This window comes from Macrotis lagotis, chromosome X, assembly GCF_037893015.1.
Source record: "Macrotis lagotis isolate mMagLag1 chromosome X, bilby.v1.9.chrom.fasta, whole genome shotgun sequence".
NCBI classification, from domain to species: Eukaryota; Metazoa; Chordata; class Mammalia; order Peramelemorphia; family Peramelidae; genus Macrotis; species Macrotis lagotis.
The window spans coordinates 367,516,768-367,531,152 of NC_133666.1; the positions used below are offsets into that span (position 1 = coordinate 367,516,768).

Here is a 14,385-nt window from a genome sequence, read left to right on the forward strand (position 1 = left end):
CTGAGATTTTAGGAATCATTTAAATTTCTATGTCATTGTTCCCATATCTACCTCACATAGACTATATAACAGTCACTGCTATATTGAGGAATGACAATTAGTGCTGAATTTGTATGAATCAGATGAATTTTTCTCCCCCTTTCACTCACAATCAACTTAGAACTAGGCATCTACTAAGTTGTTTGTAAGGAAGTTACTAACTTTTTAAATGCACAAAATTTAACTTAGAATGTTGATCAATTATTTTACCATTATAATTTATTTGATATTTCTTTCTTAAGAAGAGTATTTTACATAATATACTTTAAAAACTTCAAAAACATACTCACCTACAACAGACATTTCAGGAACACTGGCAGTATAGATTTCCTCTGGAAATGTTGGCTCATTATCATTGATATCATGTATTTTGATAACAAACTCCGACTCTGGTTCCACTGGCCTCAAAGTTCTTCTGTTAATAGCCTGGGCACGGAGGGTATAAAAGGCCTTTTCTTCTCTATCAATTCTCCTAGTGGCATGAATGTCACCTGTTTTTTCATCAATAATAAAAAGAGTACCTGCTCCATCTCCAGATAAAATATATTTGAGTGATCCATCACCCTTATCTTGATCTGAATGAAGCTAGAAGAAATAAATTTAAAAAAGAAAATCAAAAAGGTTCACTATTAAATTTTTTTGCTATTTTCTGAAATTCCAAGAAAAAAGTTTTTTTATTTATATTCAACTACACATAATTAAGAACATGAAGATCCAGCTTTAGCTTTCACAGAGTTGAGAAACAATAACTAAATTTCTAAGACAAAGAAGAAAAGTTAGGATTTTAGCAAGTGTTTCTGATGCCATTTCTAATGTCACAATGGTCCCTGGATTATCTTAAAGAGAGAAATTTTCCATTTAAATACATGTGGAATTATGGAGAATATAACAGAAAGAGAAAATGACATTTACCTTTAAGAAGCTTATAATTGAATCAAAAGACATGCATATAGATAACAGAAATAAAACTAAAGAAAAAGCATTATACACAAACATATAATAGTATGATATTGTACATAATTTGCTGAAAAAAATTAAAGTTGGAGATTGTATACAGCTCTAGTTTCCCTGGAAACTGGTAACTGAGCCAATAACTCCCAGCAAAACTAGGAACATTGAACTAGAAATAATTCTACTTTATCCTCTCCGTTAATAAACATACAAAAATAGCCAGTCCTTTAGAAAATTCTATGAAGATTCTTTTATCAATGCACATATTAGTATTAACAAGCTATAACATGCTGAAAATTGCTCTAGAATCTAAACTTTATAGAGGATAAAAAAGGTAATATAAACTTAGCTACTTCATTTCAATAAAGATTGATTCATGGAACTAAATCAGACTACTTAGAAAATGTTCAGATGGAAACAAAACAAAACAAAAACAAAAACAAGGCATTCAATAGTTGTGGTGGTATCTTTTTGTTGCAAAGTTTACTACCACCATTATGTGGTTAATGCAATTAAATTCAAGAATAATATATATGGGGCATTTAACAGACAAGAAAAAAATGCAGCTTTTAAAAACAGTTATACATAACTGCCTGTATAAGTTAAATTTGATTACAGATGAAAGGAAAGTTAGAATTGAATATATTATTTGGATTTTTTTAAGAGAGATATTTTCAGGTTCACATATAATAAAATAAGCAAGGAATCAGAAGATCCACCGAAGATCAAGAGACATAAAAGGATATTTTCTATTACTTCTTAGTGATTAATTCATATGAACATTTAAGAGGGCAAATTAACAGGCAAAATTCTGCCTATAGATTCTTTAAGGTCCTCCTTGTATTTTTTTCTTGTATTAAAAAAATTCTTAATTTCATGGACATTTTTTTTTCTGTTGAGTCAGATCTTTAGAAGAAAGATCTCATGTGTATAAATAAAAAGATCTCACTTACTATTTGAATATTTGTCATTTAAAAGAAAAGAATGACCCTATAATTATAGTAAAGGTGGGGTAGATTCCAGGGATACATCACAAGAAAATGATAGAAAACAAAGGATTAATGGAATATTTAGTAGAATTGAATTAGTTAAATAAATATTTAAATTTATTACAAACCTTAGTCAATATAATGTTGTAGCCAAAGTAATTTATTATATAAAGATTATAGGTTTTTCCTTTTTATTATTACTAAAGAGGTTACAGATCATGTGATAATTTTAAAGGTCTGAATACCTGCCATGTAGATGGTAAATTGTAAAACAGTAGATTTAAAAAAGTATTCTCAAATATTCATATTACACATACATATGAGCAATAATGTCTATTTAACCACTTAATTCTACATTCACTAGGCATCACTAGGGGATCACAGACTGGAACTGAAAGTGAAGTCAAAGACCATCTTGTTAAAATTCTTCATTTCATAGATGAGCAAATCTTAGAGAAGATGAATGAAATGACCTATCTTATGGAGAGATTCAAATCCAGATCCTCTATTTTTACTAAAGTAAAAAGTAACAATGGTATTTTTTTAAAATGAAGACCATGATTGTGTTTTTTTCTTCTGTACCCTTTATTTCTTGAGTCTAGGGTTGTTTAATTATTAACTATCCAACAATGAAGACATGGGAACTAATCATCATTATCACTATCACTATCACTACTCACTACCTGCTACAGAAGTTGTCTTAAGAATGCTTTTACTGAGTTTGCCTAAGAGTTACCATCTCAATATCTTCTTTTTATTTCCAAAAGAAGACTTATTTTATTTAACTGCTTGACTGTACTATAAAGTAGTAGATATAAAGGAATAATACGAAGATAGTAATGTTACAAGATTGTATTTAAACTGCATTTAGAAAAATGAGATCAATAATAAAAAATGAACATTTAATAGAATAAACTATTTAGTATTCTCATTAATTTTAAATTTTAAAGAATTTTAGTTTAAGAGATGATGTCACAGCAATATTCAGTGATTAAAATACATGGCATTAAACATTTCTAAAATACCAGGTCATGATGATATCAAATCCATGGACAGATCATCACTGCCAACAAATTTGTAACTAGAGTTTCTCAAAGATCCTTTCAGTGAGATTTTTTTAAACAAGCTAACACCAATATTTTTATATAATTACAAAAAGTCATATTATCCACATGTATAGTATTCTGCAGGTCATTTAAAAAATTAAATGAATAGGAGGATAGTAATATAATCTCCAACTATTTTTATCTTAACTCTATTAAAGTAGCCATCTTAAATAATTGCAGCAAAATAAATAACTCATACTTGAATAGCCCTTTAAAATTTATTAAGCCTCTTCTTTACCAAAATCTAGAGAGATACATTACCCAAGTATTTCTATTTTTCAGTTTACAGTTTTCTTTCTGTGTCTTAAAAATATCACTTAAAGCACAGGGGTGTAAAATGACTTCCAAACTGTCATTCCACTACTATGTATCAGATACTACACTCAGCTCTGTTTTCTTAGGTAAAAGAAACCCAAATTTTGTTCATTGTATCATATGCCTCTACTAGATTGAAAAAATATGTTACAATAAAAAGTCTTATCTTCTGTGTAAATGTAGGATGGTGTGGAAATCATTAAATGAACCTTTGAATAAGAAGGGGGGAATTTATTGTACTGAAAGCTCTCAATAAGAATCAACAGAATGACCTGGAAATCATTCATTCAAACCATCCAAAAACCTCAAAACAATAATTTTTGAAATCTTATGTTTCATTAATAAAGGATGTTATTATTATTATTTATAACTAATATCCTATCCTTATTACTTATGAAGTATTGTGTAAAACTTGGGGCTTCAAATTTTTGGAAAGAATAACAAACTAGACAATACCAATAAGGCAATGAGGACTGTCAGGGAACATGGAACAATCCCACAATAATATTACATGAAGAAAATGGAATGTTTAGCCTGAGAAGAGAAACCTTAGGTGGGGAAAATGATCTTATTCTTCATATATTTCAGAGAAGATATTCTAAATGGATTAAGGATTAAATTTGTTTTATTATGCCAAGCACCAATTATATATCAAGAATGTTTTTAAATGCTGAAGATGCAAAGTATCTCTCAAGGAACTCACAGGAGAATCCAGAGGATAACATGCAAACAACTATGTGCAAACAAAATATATGCAAAATAAATTGGAAGTGATAGAGAGAGAAGATATTGGAATTAAGAATAATTTTGAAACACTTAATCTAAAAATGTGATTTCAGTTGGAACTTGAAACCTAGAAAAGCTCCAAAGGTAGAAAGGAGAACAAAGTGCATTCCATATATAGGGAATAGTCACTTAAAAGGACCAGAATATGGAGATGAGGCATCTTTTTCACAGAACAGCAAGAAGACCAGTGTCCCTGGATAATAGAGTAAACATTGGGGAAGAGGAGAGATTAAAAAGACTGCAAAGGTCAAGGGGGCTGGAGGTAAAGTAACTCAAATGTCAAACAGTGAATTTTATATTTAATCTTAGAAGAATTAGACAGACTGCAGTTTTTGAGAAAGATGCTGACATGGTTAGACTTGTGCATAAGGTAGACCAGTTTGCCAAATAAGTGGAGGATGAACTGGATCCAGTAAAAACTTGTGATGGTGAGATCAATCAGTAGGCTTTTGATTTTCCAAGTATTAAATGATGAATGCCTGCCCCACTGTAGTATCATTGTCAGAGGAGAGAAGTGGTAGATAGATACAGCATATCCACACACATACATACACATAAATGTGTACATGTTCACATACATGCATATATGTCTGTGTCAACAATCTAGCTTGATTATAAAAGACAAATATTTCCTTAGAATTAAGGATTGCCTAAAAGTAAACAACATAACCCTTTGATGCATACAAAATGTTCTCCTATTAATACTCTACCGTATTGCACAGTATAAGGATAATCTTTTTCATTTTAATGATGATTGACATTATCAGTAAATTTCAATTTCAAGATCTCAATCTATTTCTGATTCCAGACACAATGATGTCATGTTATAGGTCTGCATGAGGGAGTTGGATGATTACTTGTCAGGGATACTGTAGACTAGGTCTACAGTCAAAAATGAGCTATACTAGATGATTATGTCTCTTCCAGGGCAAGGGAAATTCTTTAATTCCTTTTCCTCATTTCAGTTGAAGATTATTAGTTAATCATTAACCCTGGATCAAATCATATTCTGATGGTAGTTTCTTAAGAGATTGGAAGACATCAGATACCTCTAGTTCCATAAATAATTTAAATTTCATACATATTGCATAAATGAATAAGAAATTTGGATTTTTTAAAACAATTTTAAGAAATGAGAAAACTGCATATAAAAAAATAGGTGTTTTTTTCCCAGCTACTCTTGGATGAAAAAGGATGGGAGAAGAGATCAAGAAATGCCTTTGTTAATTATACATATATAACCTATATTAGATTACTTTCAGGGGGAAAGGAAGAGGGAGGGAAGGAAGGGAGGGAGGAAGAAAAATGTGAAACTTAAAACCTTAGAAAAACTGTTGAAAACTATCTTTGCACATAGTAGGAAGAATAATTAAATTAATTAAAAATAAATACTTGTTTTTATTTACATTTCTTTAAAGGAATATTTCTAATTTATACATATATTATGTTGGCAAGAGTAAAGACTGATACTATTAATAAGATGGTAGCCAGGGCAGCTAGCTGGGGGAGTGGATAGAGCACCAGCCCTGGAGTCAGGAGTATTTGAGTTCAAATTCGGCCTCAGACACTTAATAATTACCTAGCTGTGTGGCTTTGGGCAAGCCACTTAAACCCATTGCCTTGCAAAAACCTAAAATATGGTAGCCATAAAATTCTCAGGAAAGTTTTACAGAATATTTATATACATATATATATATATATATATATATATATATGTATACTATGTAAGTATAAAATGTTACAGAATTTTTATGAATATCAAATCATATTTTTCACATGATAGATGGATAAATAAAAGTATGAATAAAATATTATTATCTTCATCATCACCATTAGTCTCCTTGTTTATATTTCTATTACTAAGAGAAGACAGATTATTTTCTTTTCTTTTTGATAAAGATATTTTAATTAGAAGAAAATAAAGGGAGAAATAAATTGCATGCTTTAGAAGATAGAACTAGTTCTTGATATAAACTAAGAGGGTGAAAGAGTAAAGCAAAAAGATCTGTTCTCTCAAATGGATCTTTGATCTAATTGTTGATAGCCAATCCTCCCCAATACTACAGATCAGAAACATAATTGGATTAATCCATACTGCAGAGTTTCTTAATCTGCTATCACATTATCAGCAGAGGGGGTCTGATTAAAGTGATATTGACCTTCCTCACTTTTTCTTATAGACACTAAAGAATTAAGCTTTCCGTTTGCTTTTACAATATGTCCAAATGATTTTAAAATTTTGTCATTTTCTGCTTTTTAAACTACAGACATTAACCAATTTCCCTTATTCTTTAGGAAGTTTGTTTTAAGAAAGTCAAACAGTAAAGTAAAATAGTTTGAATTCAACTGAATAATCAAAAATAAGGTAAAATAGTCTGACCACTCCCACCCTCAATTAAAAAAGCAAAAACAATTTTTCCTCCCATTCTAATTTCCTCTAGGGAAAAAAAGAAATTTCTTATAAAAATATGCATGAATATAATCAATTTTCTCAATGACTATGCAAAAATATTTATATCTCTTTCTGTACTCTAAACCTATCATCTTGGTCAAGGATAACATCAGTCCCATGACAGAATAGTAATTATATTAATTATAATTCTTACAACTACCAAAGTTTTTCATTTTTACAATGTTGTTAGTTTCTAAATTGCTTTCATGTTTTTGTTCATTTCATTTTTCATCAGTTTATAAAAATTTTCAGGATTATTTATTTTTATATTATTGATGTTATATTTGATAATATTCCTTTATTCCCGTTTCATTCATTTTGGATTAGTTCATATGTCTTTCTATGTCTAGTTAGGCATTTCATACAAAATAATAGTTTTATGTGACATTAATATATAACAATGTGTTCAATCAATCCTCAATGATAGTTAATTTTTGTTTCCAGTTTTTATTGTTATTATTGTTGGCAACATAAGTAAGAATAAATATTTCCCTTATATTTATGTCCTTTTTCTCTCTTTTATCTTTTGAGGCTTTAGCTCTAGCCATAATAATGTTTGTCCATTTTAAAAGAAGACAAACATGTGACAAACACATGAACTGAATTTGAATGGGGGGGCAGTTCTGCATTAAGTCACAGGCCTTACTTTCTCATCCAGAGCCATCTGAGATCAATGGCCAGATATGAATCAGGATGACTGGAGATGGCCCTGGATGTAGGGCAATCAGGGTTAAGTTGACTTGCCCAAGGTCGCACAACTGGTAAGTGGCAAGTGTCTGATCCTAGATTTGAACTCCTTTCCTCTGACTCCAAAGCCAGTGCTCTATCCACTGTGCCACCTAGCTGCCCTGGCTCTAGCAATAGTATACTGTGGTGAAAGGACATTAGCTACTTTCATGTGTAATTCTTAATTGTTTTCCAGAATGGTTAAATTCATTTGCAGGTTCATCAATGATACATGTTTTTCCAAAACTCCACCAACATTTATCATTTTTCTTTTTGTCATTTCTGTGGCTCTTATGGATGAAAAGTGGAAAAAGAGCATTTAAAAATAAATTTGCATTTCTTTAAGAAATATTACTTGGAGCATTTTTTATAGGGCTATAGCTAGCTAGTATTTTAGCTTGAAAACTGCTCATACTTTCAACCATTAATCAATTGGGAAATAACTCATTCTAATAAATCTGAATCAGTTTCTTAGAATAGAAATATTACCTTAAAATCTGCATACAATTTCCTAATTTTTTGCCTTTTAAATTTAACTTCATTGTATTTGTTGGTTTGTATGGGAAATCTTTTAATTTTATGTAATAAAAATTAACCATTTGATCTTTTATTATTCTCTCTTTTGTTTATTCATGGTCTTTTTTTTCTACTCATAGACCTAATATCTATTTTTCCATATTTTTCTAATTTTTTTATTGTGACCTTTTATATCTCTAATATATATATATAATATATACATATATATTTTATATCTCTAATATATATATATATATATACATACATACATTTGAGCTTTTCTTTAAATAAGGTATGAGGTTATGGTCTAAATCTTGTGTTCAATATTTTTTGTTGAGGTTTTTTAAATTCATTCATTCATTTATTTGATAACATCCTTTATACCCTTTCGCTCCAACTTCATGATTCCTCATTTATAATGTGAAATAGCCTATACATTGTCTTTTAGATTATATGGGGGGTCTCACTTCTTCATAGATTGTATTGCTCTACAATGCACTGTCAAGTAATAGCATCACAAAGATATTGGAATAAAAAAAAGACTTGTTTCAGGGAGAAGATTGGAATCATTTAAAAAGCATTTCAGTTCCCTCAAGGCTATTGAGCTATTCTTATCTGATTCAATTCAGACACAATTTGAAGTGTCTATTATAGATAGACTGATGGATTTGATGGATGAACTATTTGTTGTTCATTCAACTGAGTAAATTGTTCTTTATCTATGTATTTCATATGTTTATTTACAACATTTGTAAATACTTGTTGACTATCATTTTAAGAGTGATTATTTATCTCATTTATTGATGCAATATAATTTTCTATGACAATGCAATGAACAAAATGCCATTGGAATACAGCTGCATCTGGAAGAATTAATCAGCTCTAAGGAATCTTGGCTATCTCCTCCAGAACCTGTGTGTAATCACCTTAATCTCTACCAAGTAACTGATGAAGATTTTCCTTATTGTTTTAAGCATTGTTTGATTATATAAACTTATCAAATTTATCTCTGTTAGAGTTTTCAATGAATTGTAAATAATTTAGACATACATATGGGAAATATCAAGTCAATTTTGCTTCAACAATCATTTTTTACATCAAGAAACAAATGCACACAGCATGATCTTGTGCCCACTAGACCATTATCAACACAATATGATCCAATGTTATGTCACATATAAAAACCTTAGTGTTGCTCTCAGATATTCTTAGCAAATATTCCTTTGATGCATGTCTGTTTTATTCTTACATAACTTGTGGTCTCAGGATAAAGTTGTCATACTTATCAATAGTTATTTATATTCTATTAGTTGTTTTTGAGGATGAGGCACTGAAACTAACAGCAGATTTTTCTTATGTATGGGATGTCTTTAGATAACTTTGGAGCTGTTCTCTGAATGCCTTACAATTGCATTGTCCCCATAGGAGGTTTTCTCTTTTAATATTTGATCTGGTTACGATTACACCTCTTAAAATATGATAAAAGCTTCTGATTTTTAATTTGGTGATATCTTTTTTTTAAAAGAAAGGATTCATGAATAATATGTTTGCAGATTCTTTGCAGTTACTTCTACATCTTTTTTGACATTGTCATTTCATTTATAACTTAGCACATATATACATATACATGCATTATATAAGTATATAATTTTGCTTACCTCTTTTTTATATTTTTTTCAATGAAAGCATTGAGTATCACAGTCTATATTGCATAATCTGGCTTAAGTAAATAGCACATGATTGCAGTGGTCATATTTCAAAGAAATTCTATAGAGTAATAGTCTGGAAAGAAACTCTCATAGGAAGGTAACATTCATGATATTTTCTACTTTTCTAAAGCATGCATTACATTCTATCTTGTATTATATTCATTTACTTATTAATTTAACATAGTTTGAGTTTTACTTAAAAGTATCATTTCATAGTCACTAGTATAGTTTCCATATAGCACATAATACAATTCCTCTCACATAATCTTATAAAACAAAACGGAACATTGATATTTTTTGTTTTTTCAGAAAAGAAATTAGACTCATCCTCTCTGGGTCTTTGTCATTTTGCATAATTAACACTTTGAATAAAAGAAAGACTAGTACTTTTTTCCTACTATGATAAAGTAATACATCCTTTAAACTTTTTCCAGCAGTGGAAGAAAAACCACAAAGGAGTGACTAGAGAGGAGTAGCTAAACTACTTTGGATTTTATTAGACTATATTAGAAATCCCTGCATTATCAGGATGAAGAAGCAGTTTTCATCAGCTGACAGAATGGTATCAAATGAAGGAACAACCTTCTCAAATTAGGCCACTGTCTGGGCCAGTCTTGAGTCTGCAACTGCTATAATGAGTTGACCTGAGGGGAAACAGGAATTTCTAGAGGCGAATGGCTATCCCAATTAAGCCCCAGAAGCTCCTTATCTTGGTTGAAACTGACAGGAGATAAAGGGGACTTATATTACTTGAAATGGAAGAACTGTAATGCAAGAGTACTGGTGCTGATTTCTAAGTAGTTACAGAAGGGAGTTAAGGAAGGAAATAATAACCTTTGTTAGATGCCAGGGCTTTGTTCTTCCTTGTTGAAAACCATGTATTCTGAAGTTCTTCTATAGTCTTACCCAATTGTTTGCTCTTATCTTATTCTTCTTCACTCTCTATATGACTTCTTTACATTTTCTCTTTCTGTTGTATTTTGCTTTCCCCTCTAACTCTCTCTTTCCTTCCCTAGTTCTGTATTTCATTTCATTTCCCCTCTCCCTCCTTTCTATTCTCATTTTCTTCTTTTCTATTCCCCTAAAACTCAGGAAACTATAGTGAATCCAAAAAAAAAAACAGAAAAGAAAAAAGTTTTTTTAAAAGTTGCAGATGCTGGGACTGCCAGGTGGTGCAGTGATTAGAGCACTGGCCCTGGAGTCAGGAGGACCTGAGTTCAAATTCAACCTCAGACACTTAATATTTACCTATATACATGGCCTTGGTCAAGCCACTTAACCCCATTGCTTGCAAAAATCTAAAAAAAATAGCTGCAGATGTTGAATTAATTCACTTTTCAAAGTTCAGTATCTCTCAATCAATATATAATCTTTTTTGTTTTGATTTTTTTGCTTTATTTGCCCCCTAAAGTGAATTTCTTTTAACTATGAAATACATGTTGTATGTCAAGCAAACTTCATAGAGATAAAAGTTATTTTTGATTTGATTTGGTATTGATATTCTGTTACATGAAAGTGCTCATTTTATTTAACATGGAGAATTTTTGTTGGACTTTCATGATTGAGGCAGACTTTAGTTTTTCAGCAACACCTGTTCTTTTCTGTGAAACATTTGTGCCACAAATCTTTAAGAAGAATTTTATGTTAATGTTGACCTTTTCTTTCCTTGAAGAGGGTCTATTAAAAATTCACAACCTGCTGTGTTCCTTGTAAATTCACTAAGGAGATAAAGGACATGGCAAGATACATGACAATTAAGGAAAACAGAACAACTGGTACAGCACTATACTTTTTAAAAAAAATTAGTTTTCTTAGTACTTGGTCTTCAACATTTGAAGTTTTAACCTTATAACCTGCTTATAACTATATTCTTGGTTTATTATTATATAAATTAACAAAATTGATTTTAAGCTATATTAAATACTAATATTTTAAAATAGTCTTAATAATTAGTATTTTTTATCTCTACCCAGAATTGTATAAGTGGAAGGAATATTTGACACCAATTTAATCCTCTAATATGATATTTTAAAAAGATGAGTCATAGAGAAGGCAATGTCTAATTTCATGTAATTTATTTGAATGCTGATTTAGGATTCAGTATGAGAACCATTGAAATGCCATCTCTGACAGTCATTAGTTGTATGACTTTTGACATGAGCCAATTTCTCTGATGTTCTGTTTCTTTATGTGTAAAATTGTTGTGAAGATAATATGAATTAATGACCTTAAGGTTTATATAAATATCAGTATTATTATAGTGACAATTCTGGAACTTGAATCTTTGTGTTTTCATTCATAACTTATTGTTCTTTTCACCAAACATTTCTCAATTAATTACTTACCAACTAGGTTAAACTTGGGAATCAAAGGACAAATGAAATATCTATTAGGGAACATATGAAGAAATAAAGTTCCTCATGTTTTCATTCTTCTTTGAGAGAAAAACTAACTCTTTTAAAAGGCATATAGAAATGTAAATGTCATTTTAAAAATAAGTATGGACTTGAAGTTGGGAAGACAATGCAAATTCTGATCTAGAAACTTACTAAATGAATTAGTAAACAAGTTATTTAACCGTTTTTTGCCTCATTTGCTTCTCAGTATCTATCTTCTATGATTGTTGTAAGAACCAAATGAGAATATATCTGAAGCATTCTGCAAACCTTAAAACACTGTAGAAATGCAGGGTAGTTATTATTGTTATTATTATTATTATTATTATTATTATTTTATTATTATTATATGTATAATTCTGAAAACATATAGTTTTCTATATTATCTTTTTTTATCATTACCTTCCTCTGTGGTATTTGGGTATTTGATTTCATTTCAAGAGCACATAGGAAGATATGTAAGTAAGACTGAAATTTATAATCCTTAGTATAATCTTATTAATCAAATAATCCTATTAAAGAGGCACAAAATCGTCATTCAGAATTTAAGTAGATTGAGCATTTTTGAAAACAAAAATCTCAAAAGTTCAGTGCATACATTACTTTGTGCACAGTGATGATTTTATGTGGGATATGCCTGTGTGGCAGCTGGGCTATGTCTACACTTGTCAAGAAATAATCTACAGTGTATGGCATAAACGATGCTATTTCCATCACATCAACATTAACATTCTGCTTTAATTGCTCCAGTGAGTAACACTGAATAGAAAATAAAATATTGAGTCTAGTAATTTGAAATTTGCATCAGAGAAAAGAAGGCAAGTGTAAATGATTCTGAATTTTTAAGCACTGTCAAGCCAAACACACACACACACACACACACACACACACACACACACACAAACACACACACACACAAAGTTGTATTACTTTATAGCTTTTGTGTGGTGAGAGAAGGGAGTGGGAAGAAAGCATGAGGATATGTATAATAAAATAGGGACGGGGAAAGGAGATGAGAAACACAAAACTTGTAGTGTTTTTAAATCTAGTACTTACACACACACACACACACACACACACACACATACAGACAAATATCTGCTTATACATATATCACCTGAAAACACAGCACTTGTTTACTATTTCCAAGTTTGTTTATTTGATTTTTAATTGATAATGCACTGCAAATCATGGTCATAAATATAGATCAGATGATGCACTTCAAAATTTTAGGGGAAAATATCTATGCTTAACAGATCACTTAAGAATCTAATTAAAAGAAGGACCTATCTTTCAGAAAGTATGGGTAATGTGCATGGTCTTTTTTGAGTCAATTATTTTTGTAACACCCAGAAAGTAACCTAGTGTAGGCCAAAGGAGAAGATTTTTTTTTAAATATCAGTTGTCTAAGTCCATATTAACACTGCATTGTCTATAATCAGAGCTCTTAGAGCATTTTAGCATTTAATCTCCTTGAGTATAGGTACTTTTTAATTTCATTTATATCCTCAATAGCTAGCTCAGTGGCAGCCTGTATAGGAAGTTTTACGTTTTTTAAGTTAAATAATTTTTAAGTTCAAGATAGATTGATATATTGATCAATATAGTACAGCCCTGGTAGAATTTGAGCATATGGAGTTTGATTTTTTAGACTTCTTTACATTAACCAACATTAAAGATGTTTTACTAAAAACAGAGATTTGTCTAAGAGAGATCAGAAATAATAGTTTATGTTGATAGTCCTCTCTGCTTAGGAAAAAAATTTAGAGCTATAAAGATCCTTCATAGTGCTATTGCAAGAAACTGTTCTGTATTTTGATGTTCTGGGTCAGGGTTGTTGAACTTTTAAAAGTTTTTATTGAAACATTAGACAATGTATTTTGACTTGTCATTTTAGTGAGAGCTCTGCAGTAGCTCAGCTTCATTTACTAAAGCATGTAGTAAACCCACAGGAGGCTGCATAAAATCTTCTTGTGGGTCACATTTTGGACAACCCTGATCTAAGTCTTTTCCTGGATTATACATACTGACCAATATCTCTTAAGAAGTATCCGCTGCTAGAACCCAAGGCATGATAATGGATCAGAACCCTGTAGTCTCTTTATTGGTACAGTACTACCTTACAATACTGCTTAAGCAAAATACAGTAGTGAAAACAGAAACTAAAACTCAGCTAGGTCGCCAGAAGACATTTTTTATAGGAAATTTTGTGTTCCTGGTGTCTGTAGAATTGTGTTCTCCCTTAAAAAAGCTATTAAAATAGATAGAGTAGCTACCCAAGTGGCAAGAACCATCTGGAAGGTATTCCACTGCCAGGTGGTATATGGAACTGTGAGCTCTTGCTGCTTAGCCTTATCTCATCCTGAAAAAATACTTTAATGTGAAATACATAAATTCTAT

The 14,385-nt window shown here is 30.5% G+C and overlaps 1 protein-coding gene across 1 annotated transcript in view; it reads right to left on the reverse strand.

Annotated features, from left to right (window-relative positions):
• LOC141499134 (cadherin-10-like) overlaps nucleotides 1–14,385 on the reverse strand; it is a 73,838-nt gene that overhangs the window by 27,911 nt on the left and 31,542 nt on the right. The window contains exon 2 of the mRNA XM_074202029.1: nucleotides 330–624. Coding sequence (XP_074058130.1) covers nucleotides 330–624 — 295 coding nt within the window. The remainder of the gene's footprint in view (nucleotides 1–329; nucleotides 625–14,385) is intronic.